Source organism: Protopterus annectens, chromosome 8.part0 (assembly GCF_019279795.1).
Source record: "Protopterus annectens isolate FY-2018-M chromosome 8.part0, PAN1.0, whole genome shotgun sequence".
NCBI lineage: Eukaryota > Metazoa > Chordata > Ceratodontiformes > Protopteridae > Protopterus > Protopterus annectens.
In genome coordinates this window covers 1,950,369,920-1,950,396,337 of record NC_056741.1, presented here as the reverse complement: position 1 = coordinate 1,950,396,337, position 26,418 = coordinate 1,950,369,920, and the positions used below count along the sequence as shown (strand labels likewise).

The window sequence follows — 26,418 nt, the reverse complement described above, 5'->3', positions numbered from 1 at the left end:
AGGCACTTGGACTCCCCTCAGGAGTCAGTCACTGAAGATACTGATTTTGCTGAAGGGGAAGGGTCCCCAAGATCACCACCTGATGACATCTCATTTGGAGACATTTTAGAGATCCGACAACAGAGGGGTGGATGGTCTACTGAGAACCCTTCTCAAGAGGACTCTGTATTCCTGGAGGCATGTGGTACTGGCCCGTCTACTTTCTGGGAGACCATACAGAATCCTGGCACCACCAAAGGGAAGGGAATTTTGGAACAAAGAATTACTAGTGGATGCTATGGTCATGGCAGCAGCCACAAAGAAAGAACTCACAGAACAGAGTTCTTCTGTTCATCCCCCTAACAGGTAGTCTAAGGCACTGGACAGGTACAGGAAGGATGTGAATGCATCTGCTCTCAGGTTCCTGAATTACCTGGCACACTTTACCAGATTACACAGGGATTTGATTAAGGAGTTCTCAAAATCCCTCTCAGGGACTACTACTTCTGAGGCAGAGTCTTCTGTTGCTTAACAGTTAGTGAACCTTCTGTCTATTTCAAAATCATCTATGAGGTTTATTTCACATGCAGCTGAAGGAGCCTCAAGGGTGGTGGTTTCAGGCATTTCCATCAGGAGACCTGCCTGGATGAGTCTGTGTGACTTAGAGGAGCCCTTCGTCATCCTTTGTCAATGGTGCCATTGATGAAAGTTCATTATTCCACCCTAAAGTGAAAGACATACTCTTCATGTGTGAGAAAGATGATAAGACCCTGTCTGCTGTCAGAGTGCATTTTCCAACCCCTCAAAGAACCTTTTCCAGGAATCAATGAGGTGATCAAAAGATGTGGTTCAGGAAATCCCAGTGTCCATTCCATGATCCACGTGGAGATAGTTCCCCCAGAGGCAGAGGGGAAACTCAAATGGGAAACGCCGCTCACAAGGCAGAGGTCTACCAACCTTTTTCATCCGTGACTGAGACTCTAGTGGAGCAACTAACATCATAAAAATACATAGTAAAGCGGTACCAACAATTAATCACAATATAATCAGAACAGCAAAGAGTAGGCAAGCAGTATGTCTAAGAGAATGGAAAATTATTTTCAATATTTCAGACAGTGTGAAATATTTACAAAACTTGCAATACACACTCAGTGGAAATTTACCTGTTTGTCTATACAGGTTGATAACTAGCACTCAGAGTAGGTGTGTGAGTTATAATAAACCTACATCAAGTTATCCAGCACCATAAAAGCAATTACTGTTACCATATTTTAGGAGATGTTCTTTCAGTTTAGCCTCGGTGCCTTTTAGTGTTATATTAGAACATATTTCACCAGATAATTGATTCCCTGCTGCTGGAACAAGTTTAGTAAAATCCCTTTCCCCATGGCAGTGCCAAAGTCTGGTGCAAAGTAATGCTATCATCCTGACTTCCTCTCAATGAAGGGTCTCTTATATGTACCATTGATTTTAGAAGCGGCACTGACCCAGTCTGATAATTTTGAATAATAGACTGCTAATTAACATTGTTACTTGGCTATTTATTAGTAACCAATAAAATCATCTTAAGAGGTAACACTGGTTGGTGCAATTATCTGCTAAGAGTACAAAACAACAGATGTTTTCCATGATCTCTTATTTGGAAGTTTAGGCAGGAGTGAAGCATTAATAGGAGGAAAGCATATTCAATCACAGAAATAAGGACATTTTTATTGATAAGACTGACTTGCAGTTGGGGAGAATAGAATAGACATTTTATAACTTACTTTCAGGTGGCAAAGTGTTTTGTTGAGTGACTTGTCAGTGTGTATTGAGAATTTTAAGGAAGAGTTGAAGAGGACTCCCAGATATTTTACTGTGTACAATAATACAAGTTTATATGAGTTATCTCTTAAATTAGTAGAGGAGAAATGAGCAAGCCTTTGAGGAGTAACAAACAGCATAACAGATTTTTGGCACTGACTATTAATCTGCTATTAGCTGTCCCGCTACAGAGATTAGTGAAACTGTCGTGTAAGGTCTGTGGTAACCCAGAAATGTATTATTTGCATATATGAGGCGTAGATTTGCATGCATGATCACATGAGATGGAATATTTCGTAGTGCATGTCATTTACAAATAATGAGAACAGTAAGGGACCAGGACCTAATCCATGCGGGTACTCCATTATCAAGTATACTTGTGTCAGAAAGGGCATTAGTGGTACATACGTGTAAATTTCTGTTCTAAAGATAACCTTTCAAACTACCAGATAGTATGTATTCTATAAAGTAGAGCAGCTGCCCTCGGTGAAAAATGTTAGAGCATAATCAGGCAATCCCGCTTGCTCTTTATTAATAGTGCATACCAGCTTTTAATTGCTGGTAGTGCACCTAAGGTCAAATGCTCGGGCATTCACTGTGTGGTCTAACTGTAGCAAGCGGTTGCTACAGTTTAAAGAGATTTTTTATTTTTATTTTAATGAATCTGAGTTGAACAGTTTAAAGAAAGAAGAAAATTTGTTTTAACTCTCATCTGTGAAAGGAGGGCCAGTCGTGGGGTATAGAAACTGCACCTGATTGCCTCCAGCATGTCAGGAGCATCAAGCGAGATTGTGGATTTTTTTTTTTTTTTGCTCCAAGTGGAACCAGATTCAGGAATGGATCCAGTCGCTGGATGAGCCAGCTACACTTCTCAGTCTGAAAATGAGTTTTTGAAGTTTATAGGTTAGCTATAATTTATAGTTTCCAATGCTCTTGTTTTGCCCAGAAATAGACCAGCAGTAAGTGGGCCACATTTATCTTGTAGTAAGTTAAGATGGTTGCAGTATAAAGTGCAGCCATATAGCTGAAGGCCTTAAAGAAGCATTGATGTCAGTCAATAAAGAAGGCCAGAGCTATTTGTAGATCAAATGTAAATTTATGTAAGAATTTTTCTTATCTCTTTGTTAATGGGCATAGGTTAGGAACTACCTGTTATCTGTATGGTCTTTTGGAGCAACTGCTTTTGGTAATGGAATTATTATAGAATGCATGCAGGATGCAGCTAATGAAGTAGTTGTTAACAAAAAGGTTAAGATATGAGCAAGAAGTTTGGTGATAGCAAATGCTGCCATTTAAGGCACCAGTGTGCAGTTTGGTAACTCTTGTCCTACAAATGGTGTTTAGCTTTAACAGCCGAGTTTTAGCTTCTTCAATTGTAATCTGCTTAAAGCAGAAGTTACAGCAATAGTCTGTAAGGGGATAGAAATGAAGTACTTTGCACAAGTCTAACAGACAATGTAAACTGTTTTCCTAAATGTTAGGAAATGTTATTTTTGCTTTATGGCCCAGATTATGGCTGTTATGATCTTTGGTAGCTGCATACTTATGTAACTGTATTTTGAGTTATCAAGTCTAAATGTCTGCTATTTAGATGTAATTTCTTCATTGTATAGGTTGATTTTTTGATTTGTGGTATTTACAGGCCTATATTTCTGAGTTCACTGAAAATATTTCTTGCACATTTCAGGCATACAAATACATAAAGATGATGAAACGTTGATATTTGATTTCTGCCATGGTAACACAAGCAAACCTAAAAGCTGAATGCTTACATACTCAGGGTACCAGACAGTGGACAGGTAATAAAGTAGTGCCCAACCCTTATAAAGAAGCTTGTCTGACTTCACACCCAAAGGGTGTTGTTAAATGGAACTACATTTGCAAGGCTGTAAAAAAGGAAGCGACCATAAGTGAACTAACAGTTTGTCTGGTTCATTTCTGAAAAGTGATTAATTTGGGATATTTTTTTTGCATTTCTTATTGTAATATACGCAGGATTTAATACCATAACATCTTTACATAAAGTAGGCAGGAATTACTGGTGCAATTGAAGTGGAGACCAAAGACATTCTTAATGAACTACAGAAAAAATTAGTACAACTCAGTGGCAGTATTATAGGTGGAATCTAGTTTCTAATCTTAACTGTCTGGATGGCAGGCAATTATGACACGAGAATCATGTTGATGAAGAATGAAATCACACCATTTCCATATACTTTACGGTTGTCTAAATATGGAAACAGGCAAACTCTTTTCCTCACTGTTCTGCAGTCTTAGAGTGAATGTATAAACATATATATATATATATATATATATATATATATATATACATATATATATGTAAGCTGATGGGGTGCAAGAAGCTTGCTGTTATAAAAAATATTTTATAAAAATTATTTTTTGCATGAGTTATTATATGTTTTGAATGAATTTTGATAGCCAACCTTCTTTTTTTCATTTAGGAAGATCACTTATGTTCCAATCATAAGATTCCATAAATTTGTTAATGTAATAAATAGAGGTCATGCATAACCTTCAGTTTCCAAACATGAATAAGTTCAGATGAGATTGGATTGCAGATGTAAACTGTGAAAGGACAGAATGCACACTGTATGTCACTCCAACAATAACTCCTGAGAATATCAAGACCCTTATATATATATATATATATATATATATATATATATATATATATATACACACACACACACACATATATACACACATTGTCTAGCAACAAAGGAAGTAATGCTGTCTAATTATGCGGCATGGATCAACTATAGTCATAGAAACACAAATTCAATTATATAATAAATATTGAGATCACATCAACCAGAAAGACAAATGCATATTAACTGATATAATTCATAACTGAATTTTGAGTTGTTAGATAAGCAGGGCACACCACATTATGTTTGCTGTTGTAATTTTAAAGAGTACTTTATGACTAATTTATTTTTTTTCCCCCACTAGGCAATATTGATTGTTGTTACTGTGGCTTTCATTCAGGTATGTAATGCTATTTACTTATTATAGTACTGTACCATACTGAACTGTTCTGTGTTTGAAAATGCTTAAGTAAGCAAAGATGTAAGCAGATAAAAACATGTTTGATCCACAGTCTTCCATTTTACTCCATTTTGGGTAAGCTAAACTTCCTTATTTATCTATATGGTCAACTTACCTAGAGGCCGTCAGAGATGCTTTAGATTTCCCCATGCATTCTTCAGTTTATCTACTGTTTCTGATTCTACAGCCTCCTTGAGAAGACAGTAGCAAATATTCAGAACCTTCTCAGTGTAAAATACTTCCTGTCATCATCCCTCTGTCTCTCACTTACCTTTCTTGTACTTAGAACTGAAAAGGTGACATCAGAATGTTTAATCTCTCTGTTTGTGTGTTTCTGGAGTATATATTGTTTTTAATCCAAATGGAGGTAGGATGCAACATATATCTAGTAAAGAGTGTAGCTATTAAAAATATAGGCACCGATTATGTCATCCAAAATTATGTACATGGGGACTGCATCATCCTAACAAAATTTAACAAACCAGGCCAGACCTAAATTATCATAAACTATAAGGGGAAAATCCTCCAAATAATTTAATTACAATGGTGAAATATAATATACACAGTAAAATAAAAAAAACTAAACATTCAAAAATAGTACAACATATCTACTGTCATAAATAAACATAACCTCAAAATCTAATATAACAGAAAAGTACATCTCATTCATGTTAATGAGAAAAAAACAGAAAGACTGCCAGAATTACAAAACCTGTAATATACAACACAAACATGTGAAAATTTGTTTCCTAAACAAAGGATTAAAGTCACACAACTAAGAATTATACATTTTAAAAAATTAATTAACACACAAAAAAATAATGCCAGTATGTAAGTATATTTAATATCAAACAGTAACCAGTGCTATCACTTTTACAATATAGAAAATAAAACAAACTACACAAAAACACCTACTGCAAAAAGTCACACATTATAGCTATTAAGTAAACATTCACTGCCTGTACAGCAAGAACTCAACAATACAGGACAAAAATATAAAACAAAAATTCTAAAGAAACTAAGCAAACCTTACAACGTTTAGCATATATTTTATAGTCAACTAATCACCATTAAAAATCTCTCAGTGACAACAAACTTTCCAAGTAACACTAAAAATAATCTCAAAAAACTAAGGATGAAAAACAACAAAGAAATGGAAAAATAAAACAGGAAAAAAACAGAAAAAAATAGAAATAAAAACACAAAGAGCCAAAAAAGGATTATTCATCACTAAATAAAAAATTAAATACATGACCTCACAGTAAAACAGGAAAAATAAGAAAACTCTTTATTTTCAAGAAACCAGGAAAAAAAGAAAGAAAACAAAAACAAAGAATCAACCTGTAAAATGCAATAAGCAAAACAGATCAAATACAGTGAAACAATGAACAGTACAATGTCTGTACTTTAAGTTGCAAGAGAAATCTACTGTACTATACCAAACTATGATATAAAAGAATTAAATACCTAAACAAAGGGTTGCACCAAATCTTATATAATATACTCAGTAAAGTTGAGTCATTGTGTCCACAAGCAAAATACATATCCAACAGAATTTACTTGCAACATATGCTCAGCCATAAAACAAAAAGCACAAAGCATGACACATGCATACAACTGCAAATTAAAGTAAACAAACAACATAATCCAAAATGTTCAACTACAGCACAGGGTTTAACAAAAAACACAATGTATGCACCCAGAAACAAAACAAAAAACAATTTACATACATGAAACAAACGAAACACTCCTATACAGATAATATAAACCACCATACTAAAAAGAAATACAGACAACATTGTAAAAAGCACATAAAACCAAGAGCCATAACATAAAAAAATAGTAAGTATGCCCACAAATGCACATCAAACACAAAAAAGTATTTACTGTAAAATACATGTTGCATTCAGTAATTTACATAAACATAATTTGACAAAAATACAACATGCACTAATTACTATTACCCGGATGAAACTTTAATCCACCTAAGTAAAAGAAAGCAAATAAACTTGTCTAGTACAAAAGTGTATACACATTTACTTTTGAAGTAATTTCCAAAATTTCATTACAAGCAACAGTAAAATACACCAAATTCCCTATGAAGAAAAAAAGCACTTCTAAACATTGATTTTCCTATGCCTCCCCTAGCTGCCCATGACAGTTAGCATGCACCACCATTAACATCTCCATTTCCCAAAATCCATTTGAATCCTCACCCAGCCCAAAGTGCATACCTTATGATCTTGCACATATATTTATTAAAGAAAAAAAAATAAAGCAAACTACCCACAAAACAAATATTTAACAGAAAAAACTAGCCCAGTATGTTGACCCACAACATCATAACTAATACTAGACATAATACTGAACTGTTCAAATGACCAAAGACACCCCTTCATCATTCAAAAAATAAATAAATGGGTAAATAAATAAATTAAGAAGCAGAATGAAATAATTCAAAAGTCACTTGATATTACCTCAAAGAAGCTAGATATTGCATTAAGCCATGCTACAAACAAGGGGAAGGAAGTACAATCTCAGGCCACTGAAATTACTAGAAAACGGTACTGTACAGAAAAAGCTACATAGAAAAAAGATCAATAAAATGGATAGGCTTTGTGGTGCACTAGTGTCTGGTACTGCAGTGTAGTAATGAAATTCATTTTCTTACTTTTACCTTGTGGCCCTTAAACTGTAATGAAACTTTTTCTGAAAAGTCATTTCAATTTATTTTATTTTGTTTTTGTTTTCCAGATTTGTCTGGCTAGGTTTAGTCAAAAAAAAAACTTTTTCAGCAGAGGCCCAGGGAGGCCCAGGGAGAAAAGCTACAGCATACTACAGACTTTTTTTAAACATACATATGATAATTTATCTCGTACTATTGAGCAAAAGCTCTTTTAACCAAAACCGAAACTGCCGAGCACACTTTAGCAAATGCACTTTTGCTAAAGTGAGCTCAAGAAAGTAAAAATAATAACAGAATGGCTGTTGCTGAGGTTGTGGTACAGTGGGGATAAGGGAATATCCCCTTTTCCTCACTGTAGTGTGATCTTGAAGTGAGAATATAAAAGTAGGGGGGGGCACAGGGGCTTGAGTACTATGGGGTTTTTGTTTTGTTTTGTTTTTTTTTTGCAAACTTTAGTGAAAGTGCTTTTTCGGTGAAAAGCACTTTCGCTAAAGTGTGTTTCGCCATTTATTTTTCATGGAAATGTGATTTCATCCAGTATTCCTAGATCCATGATAATATACATGAACAGACATTAAGTATCATACATTGTTACACATTAATTTGCTAATTAGATTATAATTTCATATATTTCATATGAATATAAATGGTCTTGTACATTAGTAGATGCTGAACATTAAGCAACCGAAGAGGTGTATTAGTGGATTTGTCAAACACATAAAGAGATTACTGCCTAGAAATTCAAAGAAATGGAAGTGATAGGTAGGGCAGAAATGTTAATATTGCAGTTACGAGGTGGGGTGTAAAGCAGATCCACAGATAATTATAGATATAGCTATCACAAGTTTTATATTAGAAGCATACAAGTGGGGTGACCAGTGTATAAACTATGTATATGGCTGGGGGATGCTAGTAAAACTATTTAGGTATTGGTGAAAACTGGTTGTGGGGCATAGGTTCATAGGTTGGTACTAGGCTATCAGCCCTAGGGCCTATACAAGCCTAGCCATAACAATTCCCTGACTATTTCTTCCCACACTATTTACTTCCCTGGACCCCTGTCTAGCAGGGTGACTGACGTGATCCCTGGGTGAATTTCCTTTCTCCCATCCAATCATCAAGGTTCCTTTTGAAGAGGGCCAAAGAGGCACTCTGCTTGACATATATGGGCAATCTATTCCAGAGTCTGGGGAGTCTCTGGGTCAGGAACCTATCCCTCCAGCATGTTTTGTTTATCGTGATGACAAGGTTTAGATCCCTGGAGCGTGTGGCTCTGAGGGATTGGGATTTCTTTAAGTGTAGCATGTCCAACAGCTTTGGGTTTGACATGGCCTTGTATGTTAAGCAGAGATTGTCTCTGAGTAGACAATATGCGACAGAGTATAGCTGGAGTTTTTTAAGGTGGTCAGCGTAGGGCATCTGCTTTAGGCCTTTGATTCTTTTAGTGAGGTATTTCTGCGGCCTTTCCAGTTGTTGCAGATGTCTTGAGAGGTACATACCAAATGGGGCATTGTATTCTATAATGGGTCTAATGAGGGATGAGTACAGTGGGACAATGACCTCCTTTTTTCTGGATGAAATGCCCTTAGTGATGAGGTGGGCCACATAGAAGGATTTTCTGACTGTTGTGGCAATGTGGTTATCGAAGGTGAGACCACTGTCCACCTGTGTCCTTAAGTCTCTTATCACACTTTCTGTGTTTAGTGTACTGCCACCTATATGGTAATTCACAGATACATGTTTTTTCCCAAAGGGGATAACTATACATTTCTTGGCATTGAGCTTGAGCCCATGGCTCTGGCACCAATCATCTGTTTCTGTAAGATCCTTTTGTAGAGTATCCACATCATTTCATCCCAGTTTGCAGTCATCTGCGAACTTTGTTAGCCAGAGTCCCTTAGTGTTGGCCTGTACTTCAGAGAAGTAGATGCCAAACCAGAGCGGTCCCAGGACTGAACCCTGAGGTACTCCACTTGTCACTTGTCTGGAGCTGGATTTGGAGTCGGCTACTTTTACAGTGTGGGTTCTATCAGTAAGCCAGTTAGCAACCCATTGGGTGACGTAAGGATTAATGCCCAGCTTAGTAAGTTTATCTATGATTCCAGAGTGGGGGATGGTGTCAAAGGCCTTGGCAAGGTCTAGATAGGCTGTGTGGATCACCTTACCCTTGTCCATGGCTCTGGAGACTGATTCGAAGAGGTCAATCAGGTTCAGGAGACAAGATCGGCCCTTCACAAACCCAAACTGGGTGGGGTCCAGTGTTTGAAGGTTGCCAATGTCTTTGTTTATAAGTTCCATGATAATACGCTCCATGGCCTTGCAGATAAGGCTTGTCAGACTGATGGGATGGTAGTTTCTGGGATCCAAGGTTGATCCACCCTTGTGGAGTGGGATAACTGTAGCTCTGCGCAAGTCAGTGGGCATGAAACCTGAGGTGAGGCTATGATTAAACATGACACTTAGTGAGGTGCCAGTTCATATTGTAGTTCATGTAGTACACAGCCCAGAATGTCATCTGGTCCCATGGATGCTGTACTCTTAGCTTTGGAGAGTGAATTTTTTACCTATGTGGCCATTATTACCAGAATTTGGCAATCATCTGGTATTCAGATGGGCCATTTAGGGGGTGAGAGGGGGTGAAGTTGGCACTGAATCGATCTGCAAGGATATTGGCAATATCCTTGGGATCAGTATATTTAATGCCATTCTGTTTTAGCTCGGAGCAGATCTGTGCATTGCTATTTAGATTCTTGACATAGTTATAGAATGCCTTGTGGTTGTCTTTGGAATCTTTGGCAATTTTATTTTCGTAACTACCTTTGGAGGATTTTATGAGGGATCTCAGTTTCTTACTGAGGCTGGTAAGGAAGTTTTTTGCATCCTGGGATTTTCCTCTTTTCTGCAATAGTTTCTTCCTTTTGTTGCAAAGTTTGTTTATGGCAGGGGACCACCAGATTGGCTTCCTTTTTTTGGATGAGAGCATCTTGGTTTTATTTGGGATGGCACGATTCATGCATGAGTGGATGTGCTTGTACAGTGCCTTAGTGTAGGATTCAGCAGTTGAACTTTCAGTTCCCATCTGCATGGGTGTCATGAAGTTTGTCACTTCTGACTTGAGTAGCATGAAGTTGGTTTTGGAGAAGTTTTTTATGTAGGTTTCCTTACTGGGGGTGGGGGTGGGATGTGGATGTTAAGGGTGGTTAGCTTATGGTCAGACCTGAATAACAAGGGGGTGACCATAGGTGTGGAGCATCGATTTCCCATGTTGGTAATGACCAGGTCTAGGATATTGGAGCCCCTGGTGGGACTATGGATTATTTGATCCAGGGAGTTGGAATTTATGAATTCCAAGAACCATTGGGCAAAGGTGTTGGTACATGAGTAGTTTTCCCAGTTAATGGCAGGGTAGTTAAAATCACCCAGTATTAGGGTGTTTGGTTCTATCTTAATATTTTCCAGTATGTTTAGAAAGGTGTAGTGAGAATCTTGGGGTATGGTGGGGGATCTGTAGCAAGCTATAGTTTGGATTGCAGTCTTACCTAGTGTTAGTTGCACCTGGAGAATTTCAGATGCATTGTGTTGGGCAACTAGCCTAGTGGTGTGAATATCCTTGGTGAATATTGACACTCCACCACCTTTAGTGTTTCGGTCCTGGTTTGGTGGCTGAAAAGTGTGGTAAGAGTTGTAGCCTGGTATTGCAGGGGTGCTCTCTGGAGCCTTGAACCAGGTCTCAGTTACTGCACAGATATCGATGTTCTCCATTTTTAGGAGTGCCTCGAGAGAGTGCATTTTGAGGTTTAGACTTCTAGCATTGAGTAGCATTACCTTCAGATTTTGCATGCTTGTACCTGTTACGGTGGTGGTTTTGTCCTTTGAACTTTGCCTATAAAAGGCACTATAGGGGGTGGCAAGAGCCTTATCCAGTAACCTGGATCCCAGGGGCAACAGGCACAGACAACCTCTGGCAAAGCATCATGGTCTGTCAATCATGTCGTCCCAGGCAGACAGATACTGGATCCCCTTTGAATGACACCAGAAGCTTAGCCAATTGTTGAAGTCAATCATTTTGTCCTTATATTGTGGTATCATTCTGGGCGAAGGCAGGATACTACTCAGGGCTAGGGTCATACCTGCCTGGGCCACATGATCCCAGAGCTCTTCCATGTCTCTTTTCATGTAGTCCAGGGAGGTACGTCTCAAGTCATTCACTCCAACATGGACAATGACAGAGTCATATTTGTACTTGTTGTGGAGTGACTTGAGTGCATGCGTTATGTGGCAGATCCTGGCACCCGACAGGCAGCTGACTGTAATTTTCTCCTTGTTCAACCTGGTGAGAGGGACATCAGTGTGCCGGACTATAGAGTCACCTATGACTAAAGTGTTAGGTACATTGTCTTGCCTTAGGTCTAGTGTTTGCTCTAATGTTATACTGCACTGCAAATTTGGCAATTCTCTTATAACATGGCTGATGTTTTGACAGTTGTGAGACTTGATAACTAGCAAAGATTGGGGCAGCACAGAGGAAGTTAGCAGTAAAATGTAGGGGCTTGTTTGATGCATGGTGGTCAGATTTCAACTGGACATCTATGATGACACCCAGTAATATTGTACAGTTTACTTGTTCTGTCATGATGTTGTTGGCAGGTGTGCCTTGTGACACAGCTCCTGCTATTTAAGGGACAGGGACCACAGGATCTGAAAGTAAAGGAAAAGAGAAAAACATTATATTGAAATACTACATGGAGGCAATCAAGTTAATGCATAGACATCTACCTTATTCCTAGAAGTGGAGCAAGGAGCACAGTGAGTCAAAGCAAGAGAAGATAAGAGAGAAGGAGACACAACTGGGAGCACAGTGAGTCAAAGCAAGAGAAGATAAGAGAGAAGGAGACACAGCTGGGAGCACAGTGAGTCAAAGCAAGAGAAGATAAGAGAGAAGGAGACACAACTGGGAGCACAGTGAGTCAAAGCAAGAGAAGATAAGAGAGAAGGAGACACAGCTGGGAGCACAGTGAGTCAAAGCAAGAGAAGATAAGAGAGAAGGAGACACAGCTGGGAGCACAGTGAGTCAAAGCAAGAGAAGATAAGAGAGAAGGAGACACAACTGGGAGCACAGTGAGTCAAAGCAAGAAAAGATAAGAGAGAAGGAGACACAACTGGGAGCACAGTGAGTCAAAGCAAGAGAAGATAAGAGAGAAGGAGACACAACTGGGAGCACAGTGAGTCAAAGCAAGAGAAGATAAGAGAGAAGGAGACACAGCTGGGAGCACAGTGAGTCAAAGCAAGAGAAGATAAGAGAGAAGGAGACACAGCTGGGAGCACAGTGAGTCAAAGCAAGAGAAGATAAGAGAGAAGGAGACACAACTGGGAGCACAGTGAGTCAAAGCAAGAGAAGATAAGAGAGAAGGAGACACAGCTGGGAGCACAGTGAGTCAAAGCAAGAGAAGATAAGAGAGAAGGAGACACAGCTGGGAGCACAGTGAGTCAAAGCAAGAGAAGATAAGAGAGAAGGAGACACAGCTGGGAGCACAGTGAGTCAAAGCAAGAGAAGATAAGAGAGAAGGAGACACAACTGGGAGCACAGTGAGTCAAAGCAAGAGAAGATAAGAGAGAAGGAGACACAACTGGGAGCACAGTGAGTCAAAGCAAGAGAAGATAAGAGAGAAGGAGACACAACTGGGAGCACAGTGAGTCAAAGCAAGAGAAGATAAGAGAGAAGGAGACACAACTGGGAGCACAGTGAGTCAAAGCAAGAGAAGATAAGAGAGAAGGAGACACAACTGGGAGCACAGTGAGTCAAAGCAAGAGAAGATAAGAGAGAAGGAGACACAGCTGGGAGCACAGTGAGTCAAAGCAAGAGAAGATAAGAGAGAAGGAGACACAGCTGGGAGCACAGTGAGTCAAAGCAAGAGAAGATAAGAGAGAAGGAGACACAACTGGGAGCACAGTGAGTCAAAGCAAGAGAAGATAAGAGAGAAGGAGACACAGCTGGGAGCACAGTGAGTCAAAGCAAGAGAAGATAAGAGAGAAGGAGACACAGCTGGGAGCACAGTGAGTCAAAGCAAGAGAAGATAAGAGAGAAGGAGACACAACTGGGAGCACAGTGAGTCAAAGCAAGAGAAGATAAGAGAGAAGGAGACACAACTGGGAGCACAGTGAGTCAAAGCAAGAGAAGATAAGAGAGAAGGAGACACAACTGGGAGCACAGTGAGTCAAAGCAAGAGAAGATAAGAGAGAAGGAGACACAACTGGGAGCACAGTGAGTCAAAGCAAGAGAAGATAAGAGAGAAGGAGACACAACTGGGAGCACAGTGAGTCAAAGCAAGAGAAGATAAGAGAGAAGGAGACACAGCTGGGAGCACAGTGAGTCAAAGCAAGAGAAGATAAGAGAGAAGGAGACACAGCTGGGAGCACAGTGAGTCAAAGCAAGAGAAGATAAGAGAGAAGGAGACACAGCTGGGAGCACAGTGAGTCAAAGCAAGAGAAGATAAGAGAGAAGGAGACACAGCTGGGAGCACAGTGAGTCAAAGCAAGAGAAGATAAGAGAGAAGGAGACACAGCTGGGAGCACAGTGAGTCAAAGCAAGAGAAGATAAGAGAGAAGGAGACACAGCTGGGAGCACAGTGAGTCAAAGCAAGAGAAGATAAGAGAGAAGGAGACACAGCTGGGAGCACAGTGAGTCAAAGCAAGAGAAGATAAGAGAGAAGGAGACACAGCTGGGAGCACAGTGAGTCAAAGCAAGAGAGAGAAGGAGACACAACTGGGAGCACAGTGAGTCAAAGCAAGAGAAGATAAGAGAGAAGGAGACACAACTGGGAGCACAGTGAGTCAAAGCAAGAGAAGATAAGAGAGAAGGAGACACAGCTGGGAGCACAGTGAGTCAAAGCAAGAGAAGATAAGAGAGAAGGAGACACAACTGGGAGCACAGTGAGTCAAAGCAAGAGAAGATAAGAGAGAAGGAGACACAACTGGGAGCACAGTGAGTCAAAGCAAGAGAAGATAAGAGAGAAGGAGACACAGCTGGGAGCACAGTGAGTCAAAGCAAGAGAAGATAAGAGAGAAGGAGACACAGCTGGGAGCACAGTGAGTCAAAGCAAGAGAAGATAAGAGAGAAGGAGACACAGCTGGGAGCACAGTGAGTCAAAGCAAGAGAAGATAAGAGAGAAGGAGACACAGCTGGGAGCACAGTGAGTCAAAGCAAGAGAAGATAAGAGAGAAGGAGACACAACTGATAATATGATTGTCAGTAGTGTTTTACATGGAGTGCTTTGTAAAGGTGTTTTCCTTTAGGCAGAAATGTACACTTTTTTGAAGGCATGCATATGTTTACATAGAGAGAGAGTGACTTATTTTTTGTTGCATATGTGTATATATTGTGTTACTATGCTGGACTGCATTGCATTTCTGTATGAGCATATTTTACACAGGCTTCTGATATATTAATTTATCTTGTTTTATTGGTGTGTGATGTATGTTGTGGTTATTCTGGTTTTAATTTGTCACTGGTCTTTCTGAGTTGTGCGGTATAATTATATGCTTATTAGATGGTGGGGAATTATGGTGTGGGTATGCTTGTTATCAGTGAGTTTGGAGTGATTGTGCTGAGGATAGTTACTTTATGTGTGCCTTAATCCTTTAATTTCTATTTTTTGTGACATATTTTTCTTTGGCTCTTCTTTCCTATTTAATGATGCCTGATTTGTATGGCTTTTATACTATATTTTTTTCATTTCATCCATTATTTTCACAGTTATTGCATTACTTGGTTCATTTTTTTATCTGCATTTTTCTCAGGTCTTTATTTTTGTTATTTTTTTTTATTTTCCTCCTGTTATGTTTGCCATTCAGGGCCAACACAGCAAGATTTCTAATATCCATGTCAATCAATTATATATGCTGTGTTTTGAATGTTGTAATTATTCTGCAATGTTGATTTTTTTATAAATATATTGATGTGTTTTTGTGGGGAGTTGCTTTTATCTGATATCAAGTTTGTATCCCCCAGATGGCTGTTATTTATATGTAATAAATATGGGACTTGTCTAATTTTGGAGTATGGGGTCCGAGATGTTGCATTCTCAAGCTTAGTATGTATTCATTGCCTTACCTTTTCAGTGGTGGTATTTTTGAATATCACCATGTCACACTTAGAAGTACAATTAGAACTTGTTTTAATTTTATTTTGAGGACTTCAGTTCATTTGCAGTTTTGCATCTGAGGTCTTTCTTCTTTTTGTTATTTTACTTTGTGTATTATAGACAGACAATGTTTGCTGAGTTGTAGTTATATGTGATTATTCTGTGTATAGTTTATATTTGTTAATCTCTTGTGTAGGTGTTGGTTTTGTTATTGTTATGGTCTTGATTGTGCTTATATGTAATTGTATGAAAACATTTTCTGTTGTGTTTTTATCTGTGTTTTACATTGGCTTACATGTTTAGTTTTAAAACAATAACTTAGTCACACATTTGCTAATTCACTTCTTTTCACTGTATAAGTATACACACACACACACACACACACACACACACACACACACACACACACACACACACACATATGTATATAGTAAAATTATTCAGGGGATTGCTAAGCTGTTTTGGTGGTATGTATATTTTTAATGTTAGTTGTACCTTCAGTTATTTTTTCTGTGTATATTGTATTTTCCCAATTGGCCTACAACTGGAAACATTTTTCAGCTGAACCCCCATTTATGAACAGGTATATTTTCCAGCTGATTGGAACATGGTCATGTAGTAAGATTTTATTAAAGGAGGATGTAATAGTTGCTGAAGTATACATTTATTACAGACAACCCAAGAAGAACTTGATACATTGTATGGACCCATTCCATAATTCTCTTCATTCTATTTTACTTATCTTCTAGTGCATCAGAGTTTCCTTTTTTTCTGCTCATTTCTTGTATTACTTGCATATTTGCCCTTTTTTAATTTTAATTTTATTTTTTAATATTTTATTTTTTATTTTTTATTTTATTTTTTTATTTTCGTTCTTAATTTAATTTTTACTTACGATGTATATATTTACTTACTATGTATAGCTAGCTATTCCTTCTGATATTTCTGTGATCGTGAAACATATTTTTAAATGTACTTTTTGATATTTGGTGAAATTCCTTACCTATACCTTAACTAATTTTTGTACTGTTCTGGAGCTTTTCTCCCCGGGTCTCCCCTGAAAACAGGTTTTTGACCCAGTTGGACACTATCCGGTTAACAAATGTAAATAAATAAATAAATAATCCTGAAAGCTCTCAGTGTCCAAACTAAAAGAAGGGCACACATATACAATATGTAGTAAAGGAGTCTTTATCAAATAATTAAAACTAACATGTATTATTACTGATTCATAAGAATTCCTACTATTTAACAGTGTCTGTAAACCTAAATGCTTATCTTCCAGTTTACATCCACTGACACTTGAGACTATAAACTTTTCCCTATCAATACTACATAGTGGTCATTTTCTATTCATAGTTTCAATAGTTTGAAATTAACTGCATAGGGACAAAAAGCCAATCAAAAGGCAGACTCAGATATAAATGTATATGCCTTAATACCAACCCAGCTATTGAGATGTTTTTTTAAATAGACATAATGATTCAGACTGCCTAATTAATAGATTCGTCATTGCTTATGTTTGTGGATTGCTTCTGCATTTGCCACACTTTTGTACACTCTGTTAACCTGTGTCAAAAGTTGTGTGAGCTGCTCAATCAATAATGTTAAATTGCCAGGTTCAGCTGAAAGAAATAATCCATCATGGAAGGAATCCTGTGTATTGGAAACCGACATACCCAGGAAATGTAGAAGTCCAAAAAAAGCCTGAGCACTGAATACACAATAAGTCCAAGAAAAAACAGAATCCAGCAGTCATTTCCAACACAAGGGCTCTAAAATTCCACGTTTGTTTTGAAAACACCCTTAGTAATTTGCATAGAATCTGTAAGCTCAATGTTTAGTAGTAATCAAAGCTTCTCATTCCTTAATGTCTGATGAGACAACTTTCCCCACTTAAACCTATAACTTACGGGGGGAAAAAAACTAAAACTTCCAATCTAGCTTAGTATGGCAGATTTTTCAACATAGAAATTCTCTTCATAAATTTTCCTCTGTATTCCTTCCAAAATTAGTAAATCTCCTTTGGTATACGGATTCTCAGCTAGAGCGTCTTCTGTATGGAGACATACGTGAATGGGCGTACCTTCGTTGAAAGTTGTGCGTCAGAGCTGGCAACTCAGCATGTAAAAATCTACTGCCAATCAGTAGCGGACCAGAGTTCCACTGTGGCGACCCTAACCGGGAAAAGCCGAAAGACACAACAACATAAAAGGTTTAGAAAATGCATACATATACACGTGTGTGTGTGTGTGTGTGTGTCTCTCTCTATGTATATATATATATATATATATATATATATATATATATATGTGTGTGTGTGTGTGTGTATGTATATATAGAGTCTAGTCTCTTCCTTATTTCTAGACTTATATAAAGCCTTCAACAGAATTCATCACAACAAACATCTTCTTCAAATGTGTCATTAGTTCAATCTCAGCCCACCCTTCTGTGGTTCAAAAGCTACCTATCCAATAGGTATCATTCAGTGAAATGGCACTCCACCCTCTCTCCATATCTCCCAATCACCACTGGTGTACCATAAGGTTTTATCCTTGGTTCCCTCCTCTTTAACATTCTCCCTAACACCTTCCATGCATACACACAACAAGTATCCCTAACAGAGTATGCAGGTGACTCCACATTCATTTGTACATCTGGCAACATGGCACACCTCCAAATAAATGACCCAGGAAGCTTTAACAGCAACTGAATCATGGCTTTGTAACTCAAGTCAGGCTCAACCCTTAAAAAAAAAAAAAAAACTTTCCCCAAGTATAACATCTGCACATTCCAACTTAAAGGGACATAGCCACAAAATAACATTGTATTAAAGAAGGATACAATAATTGTAGAAACATATTTAGTTTAAGTAACCCAAAATCATCCTTTAAGTTGTCAGTACCCTGAGAACTATCCTGTCTTATGTGGCCCAATGATTTTCTTCAGTGTCCAAATTAAAATACAGAAACTTAAACATTGTCCTCTGAGGTATCCTTAAAACAACAGTTGATCCTACTAATGGAAATCACTCACTTAGCTTTTAGATTTCTGAACTTTGAAAACCCTGTTTTCCAGTGATGATGGACATTGAAACCTCAGTATCTTAGAAAAAAATGTTTGTCACACTGTATGAATGTCTCAGCAATATAATTATTTATTTATTTATTTTATTTTACATTTGTTAAGCTGGTAGAGTCCGGCTGGGCAAGTAGCCCATTTTCAGCAGAGACCCGGGGAGATAAGCTCCATAACAATATTAGAAAAAGATTACAAACATTTTTAAAAGATTCGCAAACAATATACAAAAAGTTTGACAGTTGCCAGCAATCACAATTTACAAAAAGATTAATGTAAAACAGAAAACATTACATTTCTTAAGCCTTATTGCAGACAGTAATATGAAACTCATTAGATATACAACTAAAAACCATTGTGGTATTTTCATTTGGTAGAAGTAAGACAAGAAGATAGCAGAATAGAAAACATTTGATTGAAGGCATGAGAAACTAGCCAGGAATATTACAGGAGCATAGCCATTGTTGAGTAAGGTATTCCTTTAGGAGTTTTTTGAAGCTATGATGATCTGTGTTTTTTAAGATATTTTGGGGTAATAGGTTCCATTGTTTGGCAACTTTGAAGGAGAAGAGAGAGTCACCAAAGTAATTATAGGACTTTGTAACCTTGAGTATAAGTTTATCAGATGATCTAAGGGTCCTGGGGATGGTATTTAGTTGCACTAGGTTGGAAAGTGCAGAGCAGTTTTCAGGTTTGTGGATAGTACAGTGGTCAGTGGTGAGCTGATTGAGCAATAACAGACTGGAAAATTCAAGCCAGTGTAATTTTTGAAGAGCAAGGCAATGATGGGTCCTGTTGGGTATATTAGCAGCAAATTTTGCTATTTTGTTATAGCAGGAATTAAGTATATGTAAATCAGACTTGTGCAGGTGAGTGAAAAGTTGAGAACAGTAGAGAAGAGTAGATAGGAGGTGGGATCTGGCTGTGGCTACTCTGGCATTTTGAGTGAGGTAAGGTTTGGCCCTATATAGTGCACCAAGTTTGATGTGAACTTTCTTTAGTGTGAGTGATATGTGTTTATTGAATGCTAAGTTGTTGTCTATCGTGACACCAAGTCATTTTGTTTGGTTAACTGGTTCTATTATAGTGCCATTAGAGGAGTAGATGGAGAGAGGAGGTGGATTTGCTTTGGATTTCCTGTTAGAGAAGATCATTAATTTTGTTTTGTTTGGTTTTAGGATGAGTTGAAGTTCATTTAGGTAATTTTCAATATCTGAAAATGACTTTTGCAGTTTATCTTGGAGTTCTTGGGTTGTGGGAGCAGAGCAAATAAGAGTAGCATCATCAGCATATTAAATAATACAAGCAGATTTAGTGGCAGTGTGTTTAGACTATTTGTGAATACAATAAAAAGGAGATGGCCAAGATATATATAGAACATACATCCTGAAAAAGGGCATCAAAGAGGCAAAGAAGGAGTATGGAAGGAAAATTCAGATCTGCTTCCAAGACATGAGGGACACGAGAAGCCTATGGCAGGGGATACAGCATCTCACAGACTATAAGTCCAAATCACCCCAATGTGATGACAGCTTGGAATTCCTAAATGAACTGAACTCCTTCTTTGGCAGATCTGAGGAGAATAACACCACTGTGCCTTCTAAAACAAACACCAACAAAGAGGAGACAGTGCTCATCTTAAACTCCGAGGAGATGAGACTTCAGCTTAAGAAAGTGAATCCTAGGAAGGCTGTTGGACCAGAAAACATACCTGGCAAGGTGTTGAAGAGGTGTGCTGATCATTTATGCCTGGTACTGACAGACATCTTCAACTAATCCTTTGCTATGGAGAAAGTTTCCTCGTGTTTCAAGGAAACAAGTATTGTCCTGCTTCTGAAGAAACCCAACCCTCCCTGCCTCAGTGACGTCAGACCAGTCACCTTAACCTCAAACATCATGAAGTGCTTTGAGAGCATTGTGAAGAAACATCTGTGAGTCTGTCTTAAGTCATTTGATCCACTCCAGTTTGCATACCAGGAAATAGATCTACTGCAGATGCTATATCAATTACACTACACTTTGCATTAAAACACCTAGAAGGGAGGAACAACTACATAAGAATGCTGTACATCCACTTCAGTTCTGCATTCATCACTGTGATATCAGTGCAACTGGTGGATAAGCTCGTGAAACTCGGGATAAACAAGCACCTACGTAACTGGACTCTTGACTTTCTGATTGGTAGATCCCAGTGGACATACGCTGGAAACAACACCTCTCAATGCATACCCCTGAATACTGGTGTTCCCCAAGGTTGTGTGCTCAGCCCCTTGCTCTTCACCATCCTCACCCATGACTGCACATAAGTCAAACCATATTATAAAATGCGCTGATGATACCACAGTTGTGGGTCTCATTAGTGGTGGGAATGAACATAACTACAGGGATGAGGTGAACACTTTCATTGCCTGGTGTGACAGGAACAATCTGGACCTGAATGTTAATAAGACCAAAGAAATGATTATGGACTTCAGGAGAAAGGCAACAGTTCACCAACCACTCACTGTCAAAATAGAGGAAGTAGAGAAAGTCAAAACAACCAAGTTCCTGGGTCTTCACATCTCTTGTGACCTTTCCTGGGCTGTTAACACCAATCATATAATCAAGAAGGCTCAACAGAGGCTTCACCTCCCGAGAAAGCTGAAAAAGGCCAGGCTCTCACTGTCTGCTCTTACCACTTTTTACAGGGGAGCTATCAAAAGCATTCTCACTAGCACCTTCATAGCATGGTTCAGCAACTGCACAGTTGCTCAGAAGAAAAAACTACAGAGAGTGGTGAGGGTGGTTGAGAAAATGTTGGGCACAAACCTCTCTTCTATTCAAGAGGTTTTCTTTACAAGAGCAAGAAAGAGAACATATAAAATACTCGCTGATTCGACTCATCCAGCCCACGATTGGTTCTCACAACTTGCGTCTGGAAGGAGGTACTGCAGCTTCCGCTGTAGGACTACCAGATTCAGGAACAGTTTGCATCCTACAGCTGTGAGACATTAATATAGACACCAACACACTGAAGCCTCTTTTTTCATTTAATCCTGCTGCTCTGAGCAATTACCGCCAGCATTACTATTATGCAATATGATAGCTATACTGAGTCGTGTCTAAGGTTAAAAAATGGAATATGGTAACTAAACAGCTACTATTCACTAGTCTCTATTTATCCTCTGTCTTAACAGTGTAGGGGTTTGGTGGTGGATATTTATTTATTATTTATTATTATTTATTTATTATTATTTTTATTATTTATTTTTTATTTTTTATTATTTATCCCTGGATAATAGGTATTGTATGTGTTACATAATGTGAACTACCTCTTGCATGCCATACGTGTTATTTTCTTTCTTACTTTATTATTTGATACCGCTGTAACATTATTTGCACTGCATTTCTCTCATGAGCTGACATTTGCAATTTCATTTAGGCTGCACTTGTGCTGTCCTAAATGACAATAAAGTTTCTTTGAATCTTTTTTTTTTTTTTTTTTGAAAAAAAGAGTGTAATTTTTGGAAAATACTATTTGGACTAGCATATATTGGTTGTAACCAAGGCTATTTATTTATTTAGTTATTTATTTCTATTTTTACTGGGAAAGTCTGACTAGGCATTTAACCCCTTTTCTATGGAGGCCTGGGGAGAAAAGCTTTAGTGACCATATTGTCCACTGATTAGACCAATGAGTGATATAGAATACAACATTTAAATTATCTGGGAAACTGGTATGAGCAAATCACATGTTTATCACGCGGTATGCAAAATAAAGAATAAATTTCAAGCAAATGCTATAAATAAAGTAAACACATTCAAGGAATACCAGCAAGCTAATACATATACTGTTTAATATTATATTCATGCGTATGAATACACACATACAAGTACATAAAACACACAGATTTGTAAATAAAGACCTATGCATTTCAACTGCTACATAAGTGACTAAAATGGAGAAAAACTAGCTTAATCTCAGGTAAGTAAATGAAATGTCCTTTTCCCAAACTGCTTGCTCTTGTCACATCTACAAACTTGACCTGATTTCAGAAGTCAGTATTTTTACTGTCCATTTAGCGAGAGCAGATTTCTTCCCTAATCTAGTTTAAAAGGGTTGGGGTTTGAAATGATGGTTAAGTTGTTTACCTCTCTCACAAGAGAATATTGGCTACACTTAAAATGGCCCACAAGGGCAGTTATTTCATAGGTAAGTAGTAGGCTATGAAGCATAACTTGTACCACTGGATGGGGAATTGGAAATTCACAACTGGTGTGGCAATTAATTCTCTAGTTGACAGATACAGCCTGTAAACGCTTGACTACCCATGTCCAGGCCTACCTATACCTTTTAAAATAGACATAGGTTATCTAAACTGGTCAGATACATTTGAGAAGCATGGGTAGCCATGGCTAGGTTTAAAAAGGCCCTCATACCTAGTAATCACCTATGAAGAAGTGAGGATAGTAAAGCAAGGCAATCTGATGCTCTCTCGATTATAGACAATACAAGGGAGGCTTTGTTTTACTATATAAATCTAAAACTTACACACTAGAGCTTTGGTATGAACTTTACTCCTGTGCTTACTTTGCATAAAATTTCTAAATACTAAAGAATAAGAAATGGCTTTGTAGCAAAGCACCCAAGTCATGCAGCTGTTATGCTGTGGCTACAAAAATAGCAGACCTAAACAAGTTTATGAAATACACCCCCTGTGAACACTCTAGGTTCTGATTTATGCTAGTAAATGTGCTAACAGCTTATTAAGGGTTATGTAGTTATCTAGATAGAATATTTTTACGGTAATAGTTACTGTCTGAGACAATGCATAGTTTAGTTTTTCCACCAAAGAAATCTGAAAAGTGTATAATAGTGGTAAAACTGTTACTTGTGGTACAAAGCCAATCTATTTGTTTTGCTTTTTTGTTAGGAATATCGGTCAGAGAAATCCTTAGAAGAACTCAACAAGCTAGTTCCTCCAGAATGTAACTGGTGAGTTGCAAATACCTCGTAGTAAATACTTGAGACCTCCTCTGCAGTACTTTTAATATATTTGTCCTGTCTTCAGATAATCATATCTTTTGCATGAGTGTTCAACCCTTTACATGCAGGACACCACACAAAATTACATGAGATCACTCCTAAGGTTGCACTTGGATTTGACCTATCGGATAGTGCTACAAAGCAAAAGTTGGGCAACTGTGACTTAGATGCAAGGTGGAATACAGTGTATTGCCTTCATGAATTAATGAGCTGATGACCTGATTAGAAAAGTAGCAGAAATGCTATTCTTGCATAAATGTGCAAGACATTGTGGGACACATACCGACTGTTCTGTTAGATACTTTGCTCAGGTTTTCTTGCTCATGTAGTAAATTCAATAAAGACTAGATACATGTCTGTTAGTTTCCTGATGGATGTTTATATCTCACTTCCTGTACAAATGGCAGAAAACAGTTGTCTTTGTTGTTGTCTTGTGCTAGTGTGTTGACAGTTTTGCTCGTTTGGTAGCACTGAGTTAGTGTTGCTCTTGCTGAACGAACTTTGCGCTGTATGTCTGAGAACATAAGTCACTCACAAAAAAAATTCTTATATATCGCTTCCATTTTTTAAAATTAGTTTCCTTTTATTTGGTTTCTGTAGTAGCCTCGTTCAAGATTGTGCTGGATGGCAGCATTGTTATTGTGCCAAGTTGTGCTATGTACAATCTGTGTGAATAGTGTTGGCTAATAGTGTGACATGTCATTTCAAAAATGGCTTAAATTGGCCTTGCCGATCACCACTGCAGATGCAAGAAAAAAGGTATCAAAGTCTACACATGAGACTATGTTTTAATGTACCATGCTATCAGGCTGGCTTCTTCCTAGCAAGATCAAAAATCATCAGGTTTATGAAAATATTTTCAGCAAAGGAAAATAATGCCGTTATAACTTGCTGTAACTAATCTTCACAACTTCACAGGTATCCCCACAGCCTTCTCACTCACATATTTTCTTCCTTAAAATGAGCCATCAGTTTTACAATCTGGAATATAATTCAATACCACCCCTCCCCCCCCTCATCGTTCACATGACTGCCTGAAATATCAGGATCTTTCTCCTGTTGCTCTTACCTCATGTGTGTTGCCGAATCTTTCAGGTTCCCAGAGAACATTAGCAAATCAGTCAAGGATCATTACTGCACCTCTACCAAGGTAGAAAAACTTTTTTTCTTTCACAACTAGATCCATTTACTTACTCAGTACCCTCATTTTCAAATGACTTCAAGACAGTTACGGCCTTCTCTTCAGCAATAAGCTTTCATTCCATGAATCCTCTTACACATTCCACACTGTCATACTAAACAGAGCCCAGTTTTCTATTGCAGCTTTTAAACAGTCTTCCTTCAGGTTAGTCTTATGATCTTGAAATAGTCTACTCACTGATATTACAGGTCAACACTTGGTAACATTTAGAAGAATAGTACCTGTCTAATGAATGCAAGAGCACCTGCTTTAAAGAAGCTGACTGACCCACTCTTCAGATTGCTGCTGTTCTATGTGTAACTGCTGAATTTATATATACTTTGTATATGTCTTACTTTTGCTTCTGATTTCAAGTCCTCTTTTCACTTGTATTGTCCCAACATAGTAAACTTTTGTCTGTATTATATTTCTTTATTTTTTAATTTCATCTAGCTGTGCTCCCATGTTCTATGCAATTATCATATCAGTTGTTCAAGTCTTATATCTCAGGAAATTACTGTAAAAGATCCTATACTAGTCCATCTGACCAGTTAAAGATCATGTGCGACCAATCACACTACATAGCAAAAGAAATCCGGAATGCTTGCCGGGCTGTTGCAGAAGGGATTCTGCTTCTTTCAAACCATGAAGATTGCACCAAAAAACATTTTTCCTGGCTTTTTTAATTTTTATTGAAAAGTAAGCCATTTTCTCCAACCTCAATGAAAGCTACATGAACTCACATCATCATACGGCATCGGATTGGGGTTTTCACTAATCTTGTCTTGAAACGAAGCTGCCATTACCTTTTATTAGGTTAAAACAAATAAGAAAAGAAACATAATGAAGTCAATGAATGGCCTTTAAACTTATTCAGAAATTATTATCCACATGGCAGTTCTATCATTTTAAAACTGCTGTTGCTGTAGTCAGGAACCAGAAGGCTGCATGTAGTACAGTCAAATGCCCAAAATAGAATGTACCTGTTTTCCCCTGTTAAGTGGACATCTACCGTCTGTAAGTAGAAATGGGTATGCAGATTTACATGTGTAGGCAAAGTTAAAAAATAAAATTAAAAACTTGACTATTATTCAAGAGCTGAAGCTAAAAGTGGAAATCTTCAGCCACAGCAATGTCACAATGGACTGCTCTTCAGAACTACAACTGCAGTAAGGAAGCACTACCAGCTGTGACAATGCTGTATTCTAGCAGTCTTATGTTCACATATAATGCCACTAGACACCACCAAACATGGCAAAATTATGAAAATTGAATGCAAATACTGCATTTTACTTTAACAAACTAACAATTTGTCCATAAAAATCCATGGTGGGCTGCAGCAACAGTGGGGAAGGCAATCTATATAATCTCCTGGCCAAGTACACCAGCAGCCTGTGAACATGCATCTTGCACTGAATTTAAGCTACAAACGCTACCAAGACCCTTTTTTATTCGA

At 37.9% G+C, this 26,418-nt stretch overlaps 1 protein-coding gene across 1 annotated transcript in view; it reads left to right on the top strand.

The window, feature by feature from the left end:
* Window positions 1-26,418, top strand: part of ATP2C2 (ATPase secretory pathway Ca2+ transporting 2) — a 629,254-nt gene that overhangs the window by 145,284 nt on the left and 457,552 nt on the right. Inside the window, exons 5-6 of the mRNA XM_044081473.1 lie at window positions 4,756-4,791; window positions 23,670-23,731. Of these exons, the coding sequence (XP_043937408.1) occupies window positions 4,756-4,791; window positions 23,670-23,731 (98 nt within the window). The remainder of the gene's footprint in view (window positions 1-4,755; window positions 4,792-23,669; window positions 23,732-26,418) is intronic.